Consider the following 19388-nt stretch of genomic DNA (forward strand, 5'->3'; position numbering starts at 1 on the left):
GTGAAAGAAGCGCGGACTGGCTCTGGCTGGCTCTTCAGAGCTGAAGTTTGACATCAACGTACAGTAACGTTAGCTTGTAACGTTATTAGAGGATTTATCCGCTGTCTGTACTTCTGCCCGAGACTCCACACTGATATGCCAGTGTTCACTGGACACCATGGGTAATGCCTTATTGTGTCTTCATAATGATGAGAATTGTCAGTCTCAGTTTTCGCTTCTGCTAGTTGCTAGCTTGTAAACATGATCTCCTTCATCGTTTTAACTATAAAGAGCTAGGTTGGGCTTCTTATCTTTAGCCAGCTAGCTAACGTAAACGTTATTTTATTTATTTTAAAAGCTTGTTGACTCGTTGTAGTTAGGTCTAACTTGGTTTCAATTAGAGCCGTTATCTATTTCATATGTTGTTTCTATGAAGACGCTATGTATTTTAATACAAAAAGAGATTATTCTGTTGAGATGGCATATTTTCTCTTTACCCGCGGAAGAATACATTTTTACCCCGTCAATGTTGTGTTGCGGTCCGTTTACTCGTGGCAGTCACTGATGACGACTACATGTAATGTTATGACTTTAGCCGTTCAGCGAGTTTGAGCGCCACCTATTGTTGGCATTGCAGGTTAGGCTTGACAAAGGTCGGTTTATTTTACATTAGAAAACAGGGCCTAAACAGGGTTGGCAGATACACAAATTGCCCAGATTGCGAGTTCATGTCATAAAAACATAAAATATCAGTCCCTTATCTTACAATTAATTTACCTCTTTGGACTGTGGTAAGATATTTCAGCCCTTTGTTTTCATTGTGTAAAAGCTAAACATATGTCAATATATTAAAGAAAATACTGTTTTGGTTATTCATTCTGCCCTAACATGCTAGACTCTTTTTTTAAAAATATGTACAAAACTTTGGTCAGTTTGTTTCTTACTGTTTAGGCATATGATTCAGCACTATTCTAGTTTTTGCTCAAACAGACACTCATCTAGTCAGTTTTTCATAACTTTAGATTAAAAACAAAAAAAAAAAAAAAAAACATAAGATATTTTAACCCTACTGGTTTGTGCCTATAATAACTGAATGTAGCTTTAAGAAATCATTGAATTATTTCTGATGAAAACCCACACAGTTTTAAAGGTTTGGAAACTGGGAAAAAAAATCACTCAAATTTTAACTCTGATGTGACTTTTCAGAGTGTTTTTGTTATTGTTTACTTCTAGTTTAGCTTTCATATTTTCAACAGACATGTTTTTGTAATGATACTTTAAAAAATAATCCCACCTGAGGGGAAGAGACGATGCAAGGTATTTTTCTCTGTAAAGATCAGACCTACTCAAATTAAAGCCCCTATATAATGCTGATATGGGTTTATCACAGGTACAGATTTCGCATTTCCTCGATATATTTCAGCCTTAAAACACGAAAAGATATATAAAGGCCTACTATGTACAACCAGGTCTGTCATTGCAGGTTATGTCCACCAGAGAGCACTAACAAATTTGTTTTGAAGTTTAAAGGTTTTACACAGCACATCACTCTCAAAGTTAATAGGAACATTAAGATATCTTCAGCTGTATCATTTTGTCTGATGCAGTGTAATGCTATTCTAGATTCTATATTCTTAGTGGGGCGCCAGTTTTCTTAAGTCAGTCTTGCCTAAAATAATGTTGAAAACGTGCCTTAGGATGCATGTGCATTTATTCTCTTTGACTGTGCTTATGAAGGATACTTTGTGCTTGACTGTCATCCTCTGATTAAACAAGGAATATCTCTAGATATAAAAAACTGAATGATAAAACGTGATTATTTCACACACACAAGTTGATATGCATTGAGCAAAATAGCCCTCAGATATGTTTTAATTTGTAAGGCCTAATGAGTTATTTCAGATTGTGTGATTCGGACCAAAACACTCGAGGTTCCCTCCACACCGTCGTCGTTTCTCCCATACCACCTGAATGCAGCATAAGCATCTTAAGCATGAACTCCCCATCGTCCCCGCATATCCCACAATCCTATTCGGTGTGGCTTCATCGCTCTTACGTTAGTGATCAGCTGAGCTCGTGCATCGCTGCAGTGAGAGCACGGCTGCCAGCGGCTCGAGATCGGAGCAGCTTGGGGGCCGCTCGGTGTCTCTGTGATCGGCTTTGGACATCATTTAACCCCTCTGACTGACTGGGAGACGGGGCTTTTTTTGACGACTGCAAGAATGTGACTCTTTTGTATTTTCGTTTTTAATTTTTTTTACTCCCCCCCGTTAATGGGCCAGACTCTGCTGAACGTGGGGACGATTTGATCCCATTCACTTCTTCTTATTTTGCTCACCATCAGTCCCCCCTCAGTGCGGAAAACACCTGGAGTGGTCCCAGGCTATTCGTCCGGGATTAGGAGGAGATTCCAATTTTATACCGGGAGTGGGCAATAATATGTCCAGGCGAAAACAGACCAACCCCTTCAAAGTTAACTGTAGGTATTTCCAGCCACTGGTTAATGCTGTTTCACCAGTTATTTATTCTATGCATGTCACATCCGTTACCCGCTTATCCTCCGTTTTACCGTAGTTTGACCGATGAAGCATTTTCATATGGAAGAAAACTGCATTTACATTGTTCCAGTGTCATCATTGATGTTCACATCATCTTTTAACTGATCGTACAGTCACATCTCTAATTACGTTTAAATATCTATTCAGAGTCTTGTTTTTGTAGCTGATATGCCAATACGTCCCAGCACTGGGTTTGCATGATATAAGAATCATTGATTACCACTTCTGTTGATTTACAGACTAAATGGAGGTACAGCACAATGCCTATTTGCCTGATCAATTTTTGGTCTTGTTTTTATTTTACATGGCGCTCTTAGGCATAGAATCACTCTCATCACAACTTAGCTTTATTTACTTTATATAGCACGTTTCATACATTAAAAAAAATGAAATGTCTCACAAAGAACTGATGGGCAGAAAAAGGTAGAAATTGTTAACAGTTGATATAATTATAATGGACTAAAACAAGAAAGAAGACAAAAAATAATCATAATGTGGCATGAGTATATTTACTGATCAACAAAATTTCATTACCATGAATATAATCTAAAAATTTAGCAAATGCAATACAAAAATACGATGCTGAAAAAAATGACTACATTGTGTTATTTACCTAAAAGTTGTGCTTTCTGTTTTGTCAGACTCAGCAGGTTTGATGAATGGATAATGTGTAATTGATCTCATCACCTCAATCTGATCTCCTGCTGATTAAGCAACATGTTCTCCTTAGCGTCTTTCCTTTGAAAATTGTCCTGTTTGGCTAAGAGACTAGCCATTTTCATCCGTTCCTTTTGACAGACATAGGCCATCAGCAGATAATATGGGCATGAACAGACAGTTGCAAACAAACAGTTGCAGGTGTTTATTTGTTGTTTCCTATTCAATCCTCACATTTAGCACAGCTAACTGCCAGTTTAAGAGGGGATTTATTATTAGGCAGTAGATCTGACCCGTTGGGAAAACTGATCTGTTTGATGGTCAAACATAAGAGAAAATGTTGGTATTATGATAGTGTTGCACCAATGAAGTAATCAAAAAACGATCTTCATCAGCCCCTAGGTAAAATTGTTATTGTAGGAGAAGAAAAAAGGTCTTCACACCAAAATGCTCCCATTTCAAGCATTTTGCCAAATAAATGCTTGAAATTGCTTGCTTGAATGTTGGTGAGTGGACCTTTTTCCACCTTTGTTTTTTGATCCAACACCCATTTGACTGATATGAGTGACTGACTTTGATTTTTTTTTTAAATTGTTACTTTAAACATCATTAACTGCATCGGCCCAGAATTTTTACATCTGGTGCATCTCTATTTCCATCACTATTTATGCAGTAGATTCAAGGAGAGGTCTTGTGGTTGTGTCTAGGGCTTTAGTGATTCGGACCAAAAATCATATCATGATACTTTTTAGATGAACCTCAGTATTAGTCTAAGTAGAAATAAACAAAGATAAAGTCAGTTCTAAGTTAGAGCCGTATGAGCCAAATGCCAGTTTTTACACAGGCATTTTTATGGACATACAGCTGCACAAAGTCGTACTTGGGTAAAAATAAATGCCAATTCGTGAAAAAATAGTTAATGAATATGCTCCGTAAAATATATGAAATAAAGAAAGTGATGAATCCCAACTTAGGCCAGACATTTCATTTAGATTATGTTGTGCTCAGTAAGCACTTTGCTGTTTGTGGTTCTTACTCCAAGCCAGCATTTCAACCTTTTTACAAAAGGCACTTAGTCACCCTTGTAAAAAATGTATAAAAATACAAAAATATAACATTCCTATGACTACTTAGGGATTGATGAAGTAAAAGAATTGATAAGATGACCTAAAGTCTTGGATGAAATGCTTTGTGTTGTGTAGCACTTTAATGTGTTTCACACTCTATGAACACCTGCCAAACTGAAAAAATTCATGAGCCGAATGCCAACTTAAACCAAACCAATATATTAACAGTATACTTCTTAAATGTTGTTTGAACATATATTGATAGTCCATACCATATCAATGTACTGCCCAGCCCTATGTCTTCCTCGTGTTTGTTTGGGCTTGTGGCTAGGGCTGGGTGTTGTTAAGAACCTCACGATTCAATTCGATTTCAATTCTTCAGGTTACGATTCGATTCGATATTGATTTAAATGCTTCAATGTCAATTCAGTAAGAAGTAGAAATATACAAATAACCTATTGACATTTTTTAATAATTATTTTCATGCCCATGTGAACATATCTGGTAAGTCACCTCACATTTTCGAGCAATAAAACATCTGAAAATTAAAATTTGCACAATAACAATTTATTTGTGCATATGGAGTACAAAAGTAAAAAACATGACCGTTTTGCATAAAGACTGAAAAAGTAAAGTGCATGTAAACTTAAATAATATTTCTTTCCTCTTGGAAATTGTGATAAACGTCACATAACATGGTTATGGTTAGTTGTTGTTTGGTCGAGTGCGGCCTCCGTCCATACAATGCGAATCACACGCACAGTGACCCCCACTGGCCAGGAGGTGAATCGATTCAGAGGATTTGCTGAATCGATATTGAATTGGGGGAGGAAATATTGCAACGCATCGATTAATCGATATTTTTACCCACCCCTTCTTGTGGCTCACAGTGTTCGTAGTTTCTGAATTTTGCTTCAAGGTGTCATATCAGTGTAGTTTTGTGATGAGGTGAAACAGATCCAGATTTCCATTACAAGGGGTTTGAGGGGACAAGCCTTTCCACTCAAATCTGCATGCATGTGGTCATTTCAGTTTGTTCTGTCATCCTAGTATTACTGCAACATGACAGGGAAGTCAAGAAAATGTGTCAACAAAGTTAAAATGATTCGCAGGAACACAGAAAAGTCTCAGCTACTCAAAACATATCGTTAACCTGGACTTTGAGATGAGAGTTGTCGTTTTATAACTGCTGTTAGAATGAGATACATGTAGTATTTCTTGGTGTATTAAGCCTATTTAAGGAAATGTTTCTTTTTATTACGGCCTGGCATTTACTTTATTTTAATTGCCTGAATTGATACTTAGATTTATTTATTTCTAAGTGAGGTATTATAAACCTTCATCCTACACTTTGAAGGACTTTCACAGTTTCTTTTCATATCAGATTACTTGCATGGCTCTTACAAAGCTTAATTTACTGAAACAAAGTTATCCTGAGAAGACCCCTGGTTTGAATAATTCTCTGTCTCTTGCATAGCTTTAGCTTTTGTCCCTGTGACCCTTGTTTCCCCATTCTTGATTGACAGCATGCAGACCTTCAAAACATGTCTGAGTCCACAGAGAAGGGGGCGTCCAGTGTAATCTGCTGAAGTTATGTGCGCTGAAGCCCTCTTTTCTAAACATAGTTTGTCTAAACTGCTGTTGAAATACATCTAGCACTTGCGACTGCAGTAATCCCTGCGGGCTAATGAGCTCATTTGCTGCTCTGTGACACTTCCACTAGAGTCCAGAGCTGGAGCTTAAAAAAGTCCTCTGGAGGGCCTGATACAAGGCGTTGGCATTAGTTAATGCACTCTTTGCCAACATTTTTAGACCTACAAGCTCCTCACTGGAGTGTAGTTTTGCACTTCAGATTTTCCCCTGCTTCAGCATGATTGTTTTACCTTTCTTTTCTTGCGAGGTATGAATTGCATGCACAGAGCTGTCCCCCCTGAGAGGGTCAGACTAGATAGACAGACTGATAGACCAGACAGGCAGGGAGACAGTCTGACAGGCAGGCGGGCTCACATGCACACATACACACAAAGGGAATTCCACACAATAACTGTCTGTCTCGCTATTTGTGGTTCTCCTTGATGTAGAGAAACAAGAAAAACAGCATTACATAAAAGTTAATTAGGACTCTATAGAGAAAAATGAATGTGTCCTTCAGGTTGACAATAAATGCTAAGTTTTTCGGACATTATAGGAGGTGCATGGGGTGCTTTGGAACTTGTTAAAACTTTGATACTACTAAAAAGTAGACCTATATGGATACAGAGGCGACAGTTTATGTAAGTTGCACTTGAGAAGTACAGCACAGTGAGTTTTTTATACACCTGTGGCTGTCAAGTAAGGAGCCAAAACTAATGTGTTTGAGTTGTTGCTTGTTCATCTGTGACTGTTGCTTTTCCTCCAGCTGGAGCAACATCCCAAAACAAGCATCCAAAAAAATACTTTCATCAACTCTTCCTTTCAACAGAATAACTCTTCCACGCTGAAATATAGTTTATCATGTCACCCACTTGTAGATAAAAGCATGTCACCAGTTCATCAGAGTGAGAATTGATCAGACGTCTGGCCCGCCATCCTTGTTTTCATATGTGTGGATGGAAGACGGAGGCCCCAGCACTTCCTGCAGATTCAGACGTGCTGTGTATGTCTGCATATGTGTGTGTTTTTTTGAGCAGCTTAAAAGGACATGGAGGGGGCTCTGAATTCAACAGGACCCCCATTGCTTGGTGTTTGAGCAGAGTTTTTGGCATTCTATCTTTTGTCTGTTTTGTTTTGCACGCTTACCCCTCCAACCCCTAACCCACCCACCCAACCTTCCTCCTCCTCCTCTTGTCTCTCCCTCTTCTGTGTCTGTTGGCTGATGAGTTTGTCTCTTTGTCTGGATTCAGTCAGACACTGCGTCACCTCCTGCCTACAGACACACAGACTCAGAGATAACATCACAGTGGCAGAGACTGAGAGAGGATGGGGGGGGTAGTGAGGAGAGACAGATGTACAGACAGAGCCCTAGCAGTGGGGGGATGGGTATCTCTCACACATCAATCATTGGCTATGTGCCGTGAAGCCTGCTTGTTGTAGTTCATAGTTCAATACTCCGACCCACACTCCCTCTCCTAATAAATCCTTTGATTTCTATGGGAAGAGTGCCCAAAAGGGTTTCACACACTAACTTTTCCCAATAAGCAAACCACTACAATGACATGCCATCCTCACAGACCATACTTCTGTTTCCTTCATACTCAGAGAGGGAGTGAGAGTGTGTTATACCTCAGGATTGCGACAAGGGCTGTAATTACTTCTGTCAGTCTCAGGTAACTGAAGTCAGGATCTCCATCCCATCCGTGTTAATGGGGAAAGAGAGCGAGCACACAAGGGAGGAAAACTGGATTTAAAGATAAGGATGAGCTTGCTGTGAGGAGCACTCAAAAAATGTCTGTAACGAAGCCTTGTTGGTAGTTAAATACACATCTGCATGTTCAAGTCGTGATAAAGAAAATTGAAGGGATGTCAAAGACTCCTTCAAAACACAGGACTACAATAAAACAAAGAGTCGCATCACAAAGAGTTAAATGAGTCACATATGGGCTGTCATGGTATGAAGCTTCATCCTCCCCCTCAGAGCTGATGGTATAGATATGGAAGTAGTCAGCGCTACATACAAGCAGGGAGGACAGAGGGCGAGCCAGGCTGTTCAGTGTGTGGGTGGTACTGAGAGAGAGCGAGAGAAGCTAGGCAGTTAGCTAGAGGAAAAGAGTGCAGGCTGCTTCTCCCATGGGACTGCAGCATGGCTGTCGAACAGAGCTAGCATGTTATCTGCAAGTGTATATGTGTGTGAAAAGTGGGGGTTGGGATGCAAATGAAGTTAATGTGTGTGTGCACGTATGTCAGTGTGCAAGCCTTGCTAGCTTAGCATTCATTATGTTTCATTGTCAGATGTTTCACATAAAAGCAGGCTGATGAGAGATTCCATTCTTCTAGTCTGCATCTTAAAGAGGATCACAAAAGTCATTTATTAACAATCCAGCAGGAAGCTCTTTGGAAAGAAGCAATTCTGACCTTTGGTTTTACTCTCGTTGCTTTAATCATAGGTGCTTAATCACATGGCAAAGATATCAGAAATCAGAGGCCTGAACGTATTTTATGCGTGTTACTTTGGACAAAATGGAATATGGGGAATGGACTACTGTTGAAAAATTCATTACTTATTCTGTTACGCTATGACAGTAAACACAGTCTCTGTTGCTATGGAGATAAAACACTTTGATGATGGTTACTGTACATGGGTTAACAATGTTGGTTCTCTATTACAAGAGACATAGTTTGTTAATGTGTTTAATTTTTTTGTTAGTATGTTGATATTTTCAACACAGTATAGGTAAAAGCAGGAATTGGCTTATTGCCTTATTGACTCAAAAGCTTATCATCAGCTGCAGATATTAATGGCTGATACATTGTCTTTACTTTATCAGCAGATTGTCCAAATAAGTTTGTGTCCGTTTAAAGTGGATTAACACAACTACCTCAGCTGAAGAATTTATCATTGTTCAATCTATTTTATTCTTAAATAAGAGCCACTTTTATTTAAATTGGCTCATTAGAGCTTACTTACCTTGCTGTATAGCACTGTAACATTTGGTTTAACTTTCTGTGAAATGTGCATTTTGTATTTAATGTGCATGTAATTCAAAGAAATTATTTCCTTATCATCATGGATTGGTTTTATTTGAAAAGGTTTTAGTGTATTATTTATCAGAGATGCAGGATATTATTGGCATGATGTCAGTATCAGCAGATATTTGCTTAAAAGGGAATTATTGGCATCGGCAAATAGGAACACTTCTAGCGATATTGACCTCCGCCAAGGAGGTTATGTGATTGGGTGGGTTTGTTTGTATGTTCGTTTGTTAGCAACATAACTCAAAAAGTTGTGGACTGATTTTGATGAAATTTTCAGGAAATGTCAGAAATGGCATAAGGAAGAACAGATTAGATTTTGGGAGTGATCCGGATCACCGTCTGGATCCAGGAATTTTTTTAAAGGATTCTGTACTATTGGGAGATAGGGCTAATGGCGGAGGGCTGCACTGTTACCACTCTACACCAGGAGATGGTGGACATAAGTAACTTCAATCCCAGCAGCATTTTGGCTGTGTTTGTATTCAAAGTTTTGGAGTTTATAGAGTTTGAAAGATGCACGCCCGGTCGAGGAGACGAGTTGGAGCGAAGAGAGAGAAAGACAGCGAATTGTAGCGAGAATACTCACAATGCTGGGAGGAACAGAGGAATTTTCACCCTCTGCCATGACTTCCAGTCGTCTGGTGAGACCATGGGTGAGACTGTCAGTGCATCTGATGGCACATGCTTCTGCCATGACAGTCCACGCTTAGCGAAGCCAATGCTTTACCTCACCATGTTTCCAAGTCGTCATAAAGTTGAGATTTTGTGAGTCTAATTGGCAGGGAAATCTGTTAAGAGAGACGTTTTGTCATATCAATATACAGCTGGTCCCAGCTGTCTGATGATTGTATCGCACGAGTCTTGATGACAATTATGAATGATTCTGTCTTTTTCTCCAGGGCCATTCCACACTTCAGGCATCACAGGACTACAGCACACTATTAACATGGACGGCAGGGACGAATTCACCGAAGACAGTGAATGCTGCAGCAACAACTCCCAGGAAATCCAAGAACAGGATAGCATCACAGGTACAGGATGGATGGAGAGGATGGGATGGGGACTGGAAGGGTGGTGAACGACTAGATGGACTGTGTAGGGCGTCTGACGGGTGTTAGTGAGAGTAAGCCCTGCTCTCTGTTCTGTTGTCTGTCTGTATTGATAGGGCTGTGTTTGCCTCCATAGAAGACAGCGATAGTGACCTTGACAACCACGGTGAAGACTCGTCCTCCAACACCTCAGCCGACGACCACATGACCACCAAGAGATCACAGTGCCGCCTACAAGGAGCGGGAGTCAAAGAGGTGAGAGAGCTGGTGCCTGCACCAGACAACAGAAATGGGCTTCAGTAAAATTATTTTACTTTGGTAGCAAAAATCTTCTGGAAGATATAGTGATTGAGGACTTCTGTGTGGTGTGAAAACGTGACTCATTAAAACCTACAGTTGAGAGAAGAACAGCAAAGAGCTTCATAACGCCACTGGTTTCAGGCAATATGTTTCGTGCCTACACCTTCTGTTGAAAATGTTCAGCTTGTGTGTGAGTCACATCTGTGACAGCACCCAGCATCATGTCACTGAGTGAGTCACTGGGACCTGTGAGAATTTAGCTCATTCACACACTTGACACATCAGCATACAGCACTTTCAGAAACACTCGATATTTCTGTTACAAATGACACAGCAAGAAATTGGAAAAAAAATGCAGTTCCTTTTGCTGTTCTCTCATCATTTATCATGTGGTATGATGAGTTCAGTTTAGCTCTGCCTTTCACAAGAAAGGACAGCAGTGACAGAATAGAATAATTCTAGAAATCAATGAATGCATGAATATTGTATTAATAGTGTCTTTTCCTCAGGAGAGTGAAGACGGGGCAGAACACGGAAACAACTTTGTTTGTCCTCTCTGCACGCTGGATTTCAGCAGCCCTGAGAAGCTCATCTCCCATGTCTACCAGGTGAGAAGAACATTGTCTCGTCTGTCCTAATCCAACACACTTCCATGAAAACAAAGACGTTCTCAATCCTTTTATTACAGACTGTTTCTAACAAGTGAGTTGTAGGTCGCAACCTTTAAAACCCCTAAGGAGCTTATTCAGAGTTAGTACCTCAGTAAAAATGCAGACTTGGGAAGAAGTTGTTGACTTGTATGATCCCACTTGGTGCTTACATTGTCATGCAACTGCATGGAAGAGTAAACAGTCATGGATTTTTTAAAAAGAAATGCCATGAGGTAACATCTTTGAATGTGGCACATACCGATATGTGTTAAGCAATTTATCAAGAGCCAGTGGAATAAATGCTTCAAAGTTTGTCTGCTTGTGTCCTCAAGGATGAACAGATCTACTTTAAAGGCTTAAGATTAATGTCAGTCTGACTTCACATGTACCAACCCAGTTTTTGGGGGGCTCAGTAGTAATGTCATCTGCAATCAGAAGGTCATGGGTTCGATCCCAAGCTCCTGCAGTCACATGTCAAGACATTGGGGTGTGGATGTGTATGAATGGGATCAGTTCCAGTGTGTGATAGTGGAGTAAATGGGTGAGTGTGACCTGTGGAGGGATTTTGAGAGACCATCTACTATCACTTTAATCTGAATGTACCTGTTTGTGTCTGACTCGACAAGCACTTACTGAAAGTCATACAGTCTGCAGATAAATGAAGACATTTAAATATGAGCAGAGATATTCTTTGGTATTACCTCTAGAAGATAGTTTTTCATTGATGTGACTCTGATCTTTAAACAGAGCTCCTGTGGTTTGTTAAGGGCTTAATAAGGTTGTAAAATTTAAGGTCATAAAATGTCCTAAAAAGTCTACTTGTGAAGGGTCTTAAATTTTATGACACACTTGGATTAGGACATGTAAACACTTTGTTAAATTCATAGTTTTAGTTAGCATTATGTTGCTTTTTCTTTTTCAGTTTTACAGAAATATTTGTTCACATGACAGTTCATGGCAATTACAGTCACATTTATAGCATTCATAACCCATAATGGGTGAGATAAAGAGAAGGAAGATGGAAAAATGCCACTTTAAGGAAACTTGAATTGGAACGTTGGTGAAAAATACAGAGAATAATTCTGGTGCGGCTTGCAAGATATGTGGAAAAAAAAACTTTTAAATTTGTTAAGACAGAATTCAGAGCAGCTGAGTTCCACATCAATCTGAAAAGATGCAATAGGGTGCAAAATCTGTATTTTTTTGTGTGTGTTTAAAAAGGCCATAGTCATAAATTAGTTTTTAAAAAGTGTTCAGCCACCCTGTTTAAAATCAGCTTACTCATGCTGTAAGCCAAGGCAGTAATTCTCTTTTACACCAAAACACGATCAACTTGTTGTTTGAGGAGGTAACTCATTCTAAACTTTTGCTAGGGTTCACTGCTAGTTTTCTACAGTTCGCAGCATTTCATTGTAAGTTATGTAATTGATATGTTTTATGGCAAATATTTCCAAATGCTTAGTTAAAAGTCCTTTTGCCTAGTCTAAAATATATAGAGCTTTTTTTATTATTTATTTATTTTATGCAACTAGTTTATATTCTGAAGTCATTGTTTAATGTTATTATTTAAGCATGTAAACAACAACAAAAAGGGTTTCTAAAAAGATGAAAACCAAGAAATAAGACAAGGACTTCATCTGCAAACACTTCATTATCCCAGTTATATGATTAAAAAGGAGACAGAAGATGTATAAACATATCCATTCAAACTCCAAAACTCATGAACCCAGCAACAACAAAGAGACATTTGTCGTCCTGACGTTGGTTTAGTACATGGCACCTTTTTCTCAATGCCTGTTGTGCTGATTTCGTTTTTTTTTTGTCTTGAACAGCACACAACTATGATGAGCAACACCAAGAGCTATGTGTGCCCAGTGTGTGGGCGAGCCCTGAGTTCGCCTGGCTCGCTTGGACGGCATCTTCTCATCCACTCGGAGGACCGCCTCTCCAACTGCGCCGTCTGCGGCACACGCTTCACAGACACCAACAACTTTAACAGGTTCACCTCATCACTAATTTATTCTTTTAAATCTCAGGTCTTTAATGAAAACAGCTTCTAAAGGAAGAGAATCTGAGATGTTTTTGCTGAGATTTTGTTGATGCATCTGTTATTACATCTCACTGTTGATGGTTTTACTCCAAAATTATACTGTACTATTAATAACATGTCAAATTACCTAAGTTAACCACAAGCCCCCATGGTTTTTATTTGACTTAAAAACATAATTTTAAAGGGGGAAAAATACAGTTTTATGCTGTTCTTTTCTTTGTAGTTACAAATCTAATTACTGTGTCTCAGTTAATCAAACACACAAAATATAGAGATTCATTTAACTACAGCAGATGGTGTTGTCAGATTAAGACTGAGGCAAACAGGATTTTTGATTTTTAAGATGAAAAATTCTAGACTTTGAATTTCTTATGTGCAAATAAAATGAGTATCAGTCAGAAGATGAACCTTCACCAGAATTTATTTTTTATGTGTCTTTCAAGGTTATAAAATCTAGAAAGTATTTTTTGAAGATCCAGTAAAACGCATTTGAATACAGCAAACAGAAACTCCATCAGTCAGTGGATCTCAAAGACTGAGATAGAGCAAGATGCAGATGATAAGGAGTAATAAAATTAATACTGACAGATTTAATGGAAGTAAACTTGCATGTTGCTTAGCAACTACCTCTATGTAGCAATGTACACTGCACTGGCAAGGTCAAGATGCATGATAGAAACAGAAACAAAGATCTGCATTCTGCTTTTTACAGGATTAAAGGAGGAAGAGAAGAGACCATACATCCAGTATTGAATAGTGTCTCATATTTCTTTATGTCAGGAGAAAAAAATATGCTACTTTAAACTGAGCACTGATGCACAAGAACTGTCTCTTCTTTGTGTAAGGAAAACTTCTGATGCTTTAGCAGTCTATCTAAAGCATCTGGCACATATAACCTTAGCACAAAGAGTAAGAAAATTTGTGTTTGGTAGAATATTTCTTTGTTGTAACAATGCTTCTTAGCAATAAATTATAAATCGTTGAAAAGCCTGGTTATCTCCCTTTTAAATAGTGCCACCTTCATAATTAACATGCATTTGTGGGATGAGCAGCAGAGCGGAGTATGTGGGTTGCACCCATGATAAATTTGCTGACAGTCAGGTGCCTGATTGGCACCTGCTCCAATACCTGCTTGGTATCTGCTCCAAGAATCGGCATGCCACATTTTACTGATCTGGATGGGGCCTGTGTAGGGCAACTTCAAGCTGGTGTTCTGCAAAACCAAGTTGTGGCATTATTTGCAGTGAGCCCTAGTACCAAGTTCCATTTAACGGGGGATGTCAGAGACATTCTGTCAGCACCTAAGAACCTCAGGTTGTCTTCTACAGATTTGCAGTCACTCTTTAATGAATGCTGCACAGATAGAGTAACGTCTTTAGTTGGAGGCAGTGTAATGGTGTGGGGAGGCAACTCTTACTGAAAAAAAAGGGTTTGTTATCATTTAAAGCAATCTCAATGCAGAGATATCGAGATGAGATTCTGCAACCAGTGGCAATCCCATGTCTCCTCAGTCTGGGCCCAAACTCTATCCTTTAAGATGACAACGCTCACCCCCGCAGGGCGGGGTTTATCAGAGACTGTCTCCAGAATTTGGGGGTGGAGATGATGGGATGGCCTGCCAGTCCTGACCTCAACCCCACTGAACCCCTTGAGGTTTAGGTCATGCCTACTTGGGCATGCTGTTCATGCCAGAGTGACCAACACAACCACATTGGTTGACTTCTGACAAATGCTGGTTGAAGACTGGGATGCCATCTCACAGCAGTGTGTGACCAGCATGAGGAGGAGGTGCCAGGCTGTTGTGGCTGTGTATGGTTCTTGGACACGCTACTGAGGCTCCTGTTTGTTAAATGAATAAATTGTTAAATTGCCAATATGTCTTGTTTCTTCAAACTTCAATCATCCAATCCACCAAACACCAAACAAGAGTCACTGGCAGAAAAAGCAGTTTTGCATAGGCAGAGAAGATTTGGCAAATTTTTCATGGGTGCAACCCACATACTCAGCTCTGTTGCTCATCCCACAAATGAATCTTCCTTACAAATGATGCAGCATTTAAAAGGGAAATAAACCGGCTTTCTAACGGTATATGATTTATTTGCCAATCATTGTTAGAAGGGGGGGTATTTAACCATACTACCAGGTGGTTGTTACATCCTGCTGACTCCTGGCCAATAAGGATTAAGTGCAACTGAAAAAAGTTCACTCACTGTCATTACTACAAGCTGATTTTAGCATTTAAACAATAAAGTTATATACTTAGCCTTTCATGCAAACTTCTTAAAATGGCTGTGACAGAAGGTGAGATCCTTCCATTGATTGTTGACAGCAAGACAAATCTAGAGGAAAGAGAAATTTAGGCTGTGAATGGTTGTCTTTTAATGCTTCTTTAGAGCTAAAGATAAGTCTTAACAGAAAAAAACAAATTGTTAAAAAAATCAGTAATATTGACTTAAAAGTATAAAGGTGCAGAATTGTGTGCTCTCATCGGCAGGAAAGTAAAAAGTGTATCAGGATTTCATTAAGGTCTGACATGTTTTTTTAAATACTGTGCATTTCCCCAGGGAAAAGCTCAAAGATGTTCTCGACACCTCCAGACTGGATGTCAGCAGTGGGAGGGACAGTTGCTCCCTGACCCATTCCCTCTCTAACAGTCCCATGGGCAGCCCAGGCCCTGGCTCCTGCTCCTGCCACGGACCTGGCACCATTCACAGCCCTAGCTCCTGCCAGGGACCCCGCTCCTGTCAAGCACCTGACCTCAACCCCAACCTCTCTCAAGCCCACCGTACCTGCCAGGGGCCTAGCCACATCTCCAGCCAGTGTCAAGGCCCCAGACCGTGTCATGGCCCAGGTTCTGGACCATGTTCAGGCCAAGGAACATGCACAGGTTCTGACCAAGGACCCTCCTTCCCCTCACTGCCTGACAGTCTCCTCTCTGAAGGCCCATCACTCGCATCAATTCCTGATGCTCTAAACTCCTCTTCCTCCAGCCTTCCTCCAATCCCCGACATCCTGAGTCCTATGCCCGTGTACCCCGCTGGAGTCCTGCTGGTGTGCAACAGCTGTGTGGCTTACCAGCAGCTAGTTGAGGCTCAGTCTCCAAAAAAATGGGCACTTCGCAGGAAGAATGAACCCCTGGAGGCCCGGCTACAGCGTCTGGAGCGTGAGCGCACAGCAAAGAAGAACAAACGAGCATGTGAGACGGATGAGGAGAGGGAGTTGAGGAGGCTGCGAGACCGTGAGGCCAAGCGCATGCAGAGGATGCAGGAGTCAGATGAGCAGCGGGCGCGCAGGCTGCAGAGAGACAGGGAGGCTATGCGCATGAAGAGGGCCAACGAGACGCCAGAGAAGAGGCAGGCAAGGCTGATCCGCGAGAGGGAGGCAAAGAGGATCAAGAGACGTCTGGAGAAGATCGATCCTGCTCTGAGGACGCAGATAGAGCACGATCCTGCTGCGATGGCTGCCCTCACAGCAGACATGAGTCTCTTTCAGTTCCCCTGTCCCATGCCTGTCCCTTCCATTGATAACGGCCTGTTCATGAAGCTGCCCTGATTAAACCAGGAACTTCCTGGCTTCTCGCAGCATCATTAACCTCTGCACTATGCCACCACGCTGCCATGGTAACAGCGAACCATTCCTGGCTGCTTCACTTCCAGCCTCTTCTGTGTCGAACAGCTTCAAAACACAAGCTGCTTTGTTAAATACAGCAAAAACTACTTCAATTTCTAATTTATTACAATGATGAAAACCTTGGGAACAGGGTTGAGAATGTTTCATGTTGTATGTATGATGACATAAACGCATGTTGTAAAGAGATTTATCAGCCCTTCAGGGTGCTCTCAGATTTAACACAGTTCATTCTAGTAGGAGCAGTTTAACCTACTTAGAGGAAAACAAATCTTTTTTGCACATTGACCTTCAGTGACAGGAGAGGGAGCGGGGACTCTGTAGCCACAGCCCCCAACCCTCCTTCCTTTCTGGTCCACTCCGCTAGCCCAGTGACCCGGGTTTACTGGTAGCTACACCTCTCTTTCAAGCTGCCTCCATGGGTCCCTGGGAAGTTCACATTCAGTCAAACTACCTCAGCCGGCGTCGCAGTGGCGCCCTCTGTCTTGTGGCTTACTGCATTCACACTCCAGGCTTCCAAAGCTCTCTATAAAATGTACACTCCTACAGAGGATGTAGGTCGTTTTCAGCAGTTTTTCTTTGCATTTGAGGTCAGCTGCTTAAATAGAACACAAACATTCACAGGAGTAGGGTTGTCATGATGCCAGATTTCTGGACTTTGATAGGATTCTAGTGAAATCAAATGATAGGGGATGCCTGTTTCAATACTACAACAGCAGAATTGGGTCATTTCTTACTGTTTTATTACAGTACAATTGCAGGCAAACTCTTGCACAGTCTGTTGTTGATGTTGGGATGCACGATATTGGACTTTTGCTGATATACCATATGCCTATATTTCCAAACTCATTTTAGCCAATGCCTATATATATACTAGTTCTATCAAAATTGCGAATAACATTTTTTTTGCTTATTAATCACACTCTGATGCCATCATACAACCATATAAAGTAGCTTTGCAACTTCCACTAGAACACTTGTTAAAATTCTCTGTGCTCCTGAATTTTTATAATTTATAGATAAAATCCATATTCTGCAGATTAACACCATCTAGAAAGAAAAATAAAAACTGATGAAAATCTAAAACTATTATAACCTTGGTGTGCACACAACTATTCGTGAATTTTAGCCGTGTTCAACAAAACTACAACAATCTTCAGGTTGGGAAGGCAGTCTCTGGCACCTTTATACCCGAGGGTAAATGTGTACATTTGACCGTTATTTAAGGCTGATATAAATTACAGTGCTTAACAAATTTATTAGACCACCTGTCATATTTGTCTCAGAGACCATCCAGCATCATGAAGTGCTTTAACGCAGACTCTTTCATTTTCAGTGAGCTCTCCACGTTTTACCATTTTGAACAGGAATGAGGAATTTCAAACTGAATTCACCTTTTTATACCCAAATTTGAGCCGGCTCACTGGGCTTCTCTGAGAAGTCAGAAATCAATCAAGCATAACATTCAACCACTAAAACTAATTCTTCTGTTCAGGAATGCAAGTAAATAACTATAACTTGACATATTAATCAAGAAGTAAGAATGTGCTTTACTATTTTTTCAGGTTTTTTGTAAATCAGTAAATTTGAAAATTCATGGATAACAATAGTAATTACATTTTAGCATTTAAAATATCATTTGGGTTAAAGAGCTTCTACATATTGGTGTATTAACCATTGCAGAAACATAAAAAATGATTTTGGTAATTACCAGTGCTGTTAATTTAAGGCAGCTGTGGCATAAACCTTACTTTGAGAGGTGGTCTAATAAATTTGTTAAGCACTGTATATCGCAGATATGTACAGCCAGTATGCTTCGACTGTAAACATCAGCAGAATCTTCTTATCTGTGATACCAACATTGAACTTTTTTAGCTATCATCTGCCGGTACTGATATCATGCTGATATCGTGCATCCTGACTCCTCCACCACAAACCTGTTAAATCAAATAGTTATTATTTTAAGTTTTAGTGTCAACATTTTTGACAACCTTACTCCACCATTTGATTCCTAACCTCTGAATGTTTGGTCCTATTTTTTGCACTTGCTGTTGAGCAACATTCCCCCTCTCCTCCTGAGTTGTACAACTTAATGAAATCAACCTTTTTAACTCTCTTTGCCAATAGTTCAAGTTTCTTTATCCAGTATTATTACACGCTGAATATTTTGCCAATGTCATTTCTTATTTTGTTACAGAGCTTTTCTTTGGCTCACAAGTCTGTGCTGCTGTTTATTGTACTGTACAATACATTAGTTACCTCTTGATATATTTTGGGCTCATCATGTTAAGGAATATTGTGCTAAAACGTTCCATTGAGGTGTTACAATGAAACAGTTCCTGAAATGTTTTTTGTTGACAACACAATTTGTCACATTACTTGAATTAAGCCCACAAAGACACAATGATTTCCTCATAAATGAGTATAAGACAGTGGCTTTTATTATCATACAGAGGATCATACACAGATGCAATTTGTGTAGCATTAACATGATTATTAAAGCTGCAGTACCTTCAGTTCATGTACCACTTAAACTGGGGTTATATTCTCTGTCAACAGAAATGGTGGATAATATTTATTTATTCATATAATAGAGGAACTCATTTTACATGTTTGATTTCCCCGTCTGTTACTGAGCACTGGGGCTAACTTCATGACACATGCAGCCCATACTTGGAGATTTTATTATCTATATTCATTAACCTCATTCCAGCACATATTTATGCAATATGATGTGAATATATTTTTCTTGTGAAAATGTTTGGGTTATGTTGTTACCG

General features: G+C 39.9%; 1 protein-coding gene across 4 annotated transcripts; it reads left to right on the plus strand.

The window, feature by feature from the left end:
- Positions 1 to 25: 25 nt before the first annotated feature.
- On the plus strand, positions 26 to 17932 carry LOC121520628 (zinc finger protein 821). 4 transcript variants are annotated; one of them, XM_041804375.1, is made up of 6 exons: positions 26 to 161; positions 9832 to 9963; positions 10118 to 10236; positions 10791 to 10889; positions 12764 to 12930; positions 15546 to 17932. In XM_041804375.1, exons 1-6 carry the CDS (start codon positions 158 to 160, stop codon positions 16531 to 16533), a joined length of 1509 nt encoding a protein of 502 aa, XP_041660309.1. In that variant the 5' UTR covers positions 26 to 157; the 3' UTR covers positions 16534 to 17932. The 4 variants fall into 4 exon arrangements, with proteins under 4 accessions (XP_041660309.1, XP_041660149.1, XP_041660230.1 ...); XM_041804215.1 differs by lacking the exon at positions 26 to 161 and adding an exon at positions 2113 to 2458; XM_041804296.1 differs by lacking the exon at positions 26 to 161 and adding an exon at positions 2113 to 2458 and having other exon boundaries at positions 10121 to 10236.
- The last annotated feature ends 1456 nt before the right edge of the window (positions 17933 to 19388 follow it).

The sequence above is a fragment of the Cheilinus undulatus genome, linkage group 1 (assembly GCF_018320785.1).
Source record: "Cheilinus undulatus linkage group 1, ASM1832078v1, whole genome shotgun sequence".
NCBI classification, from domain to species: domain Eukaryota; kingdom Metazoa; phylum Chordata; class Actinopteri; order Labriformes; family Labridae; genus Cheilinus; species Cheilinus undulatus.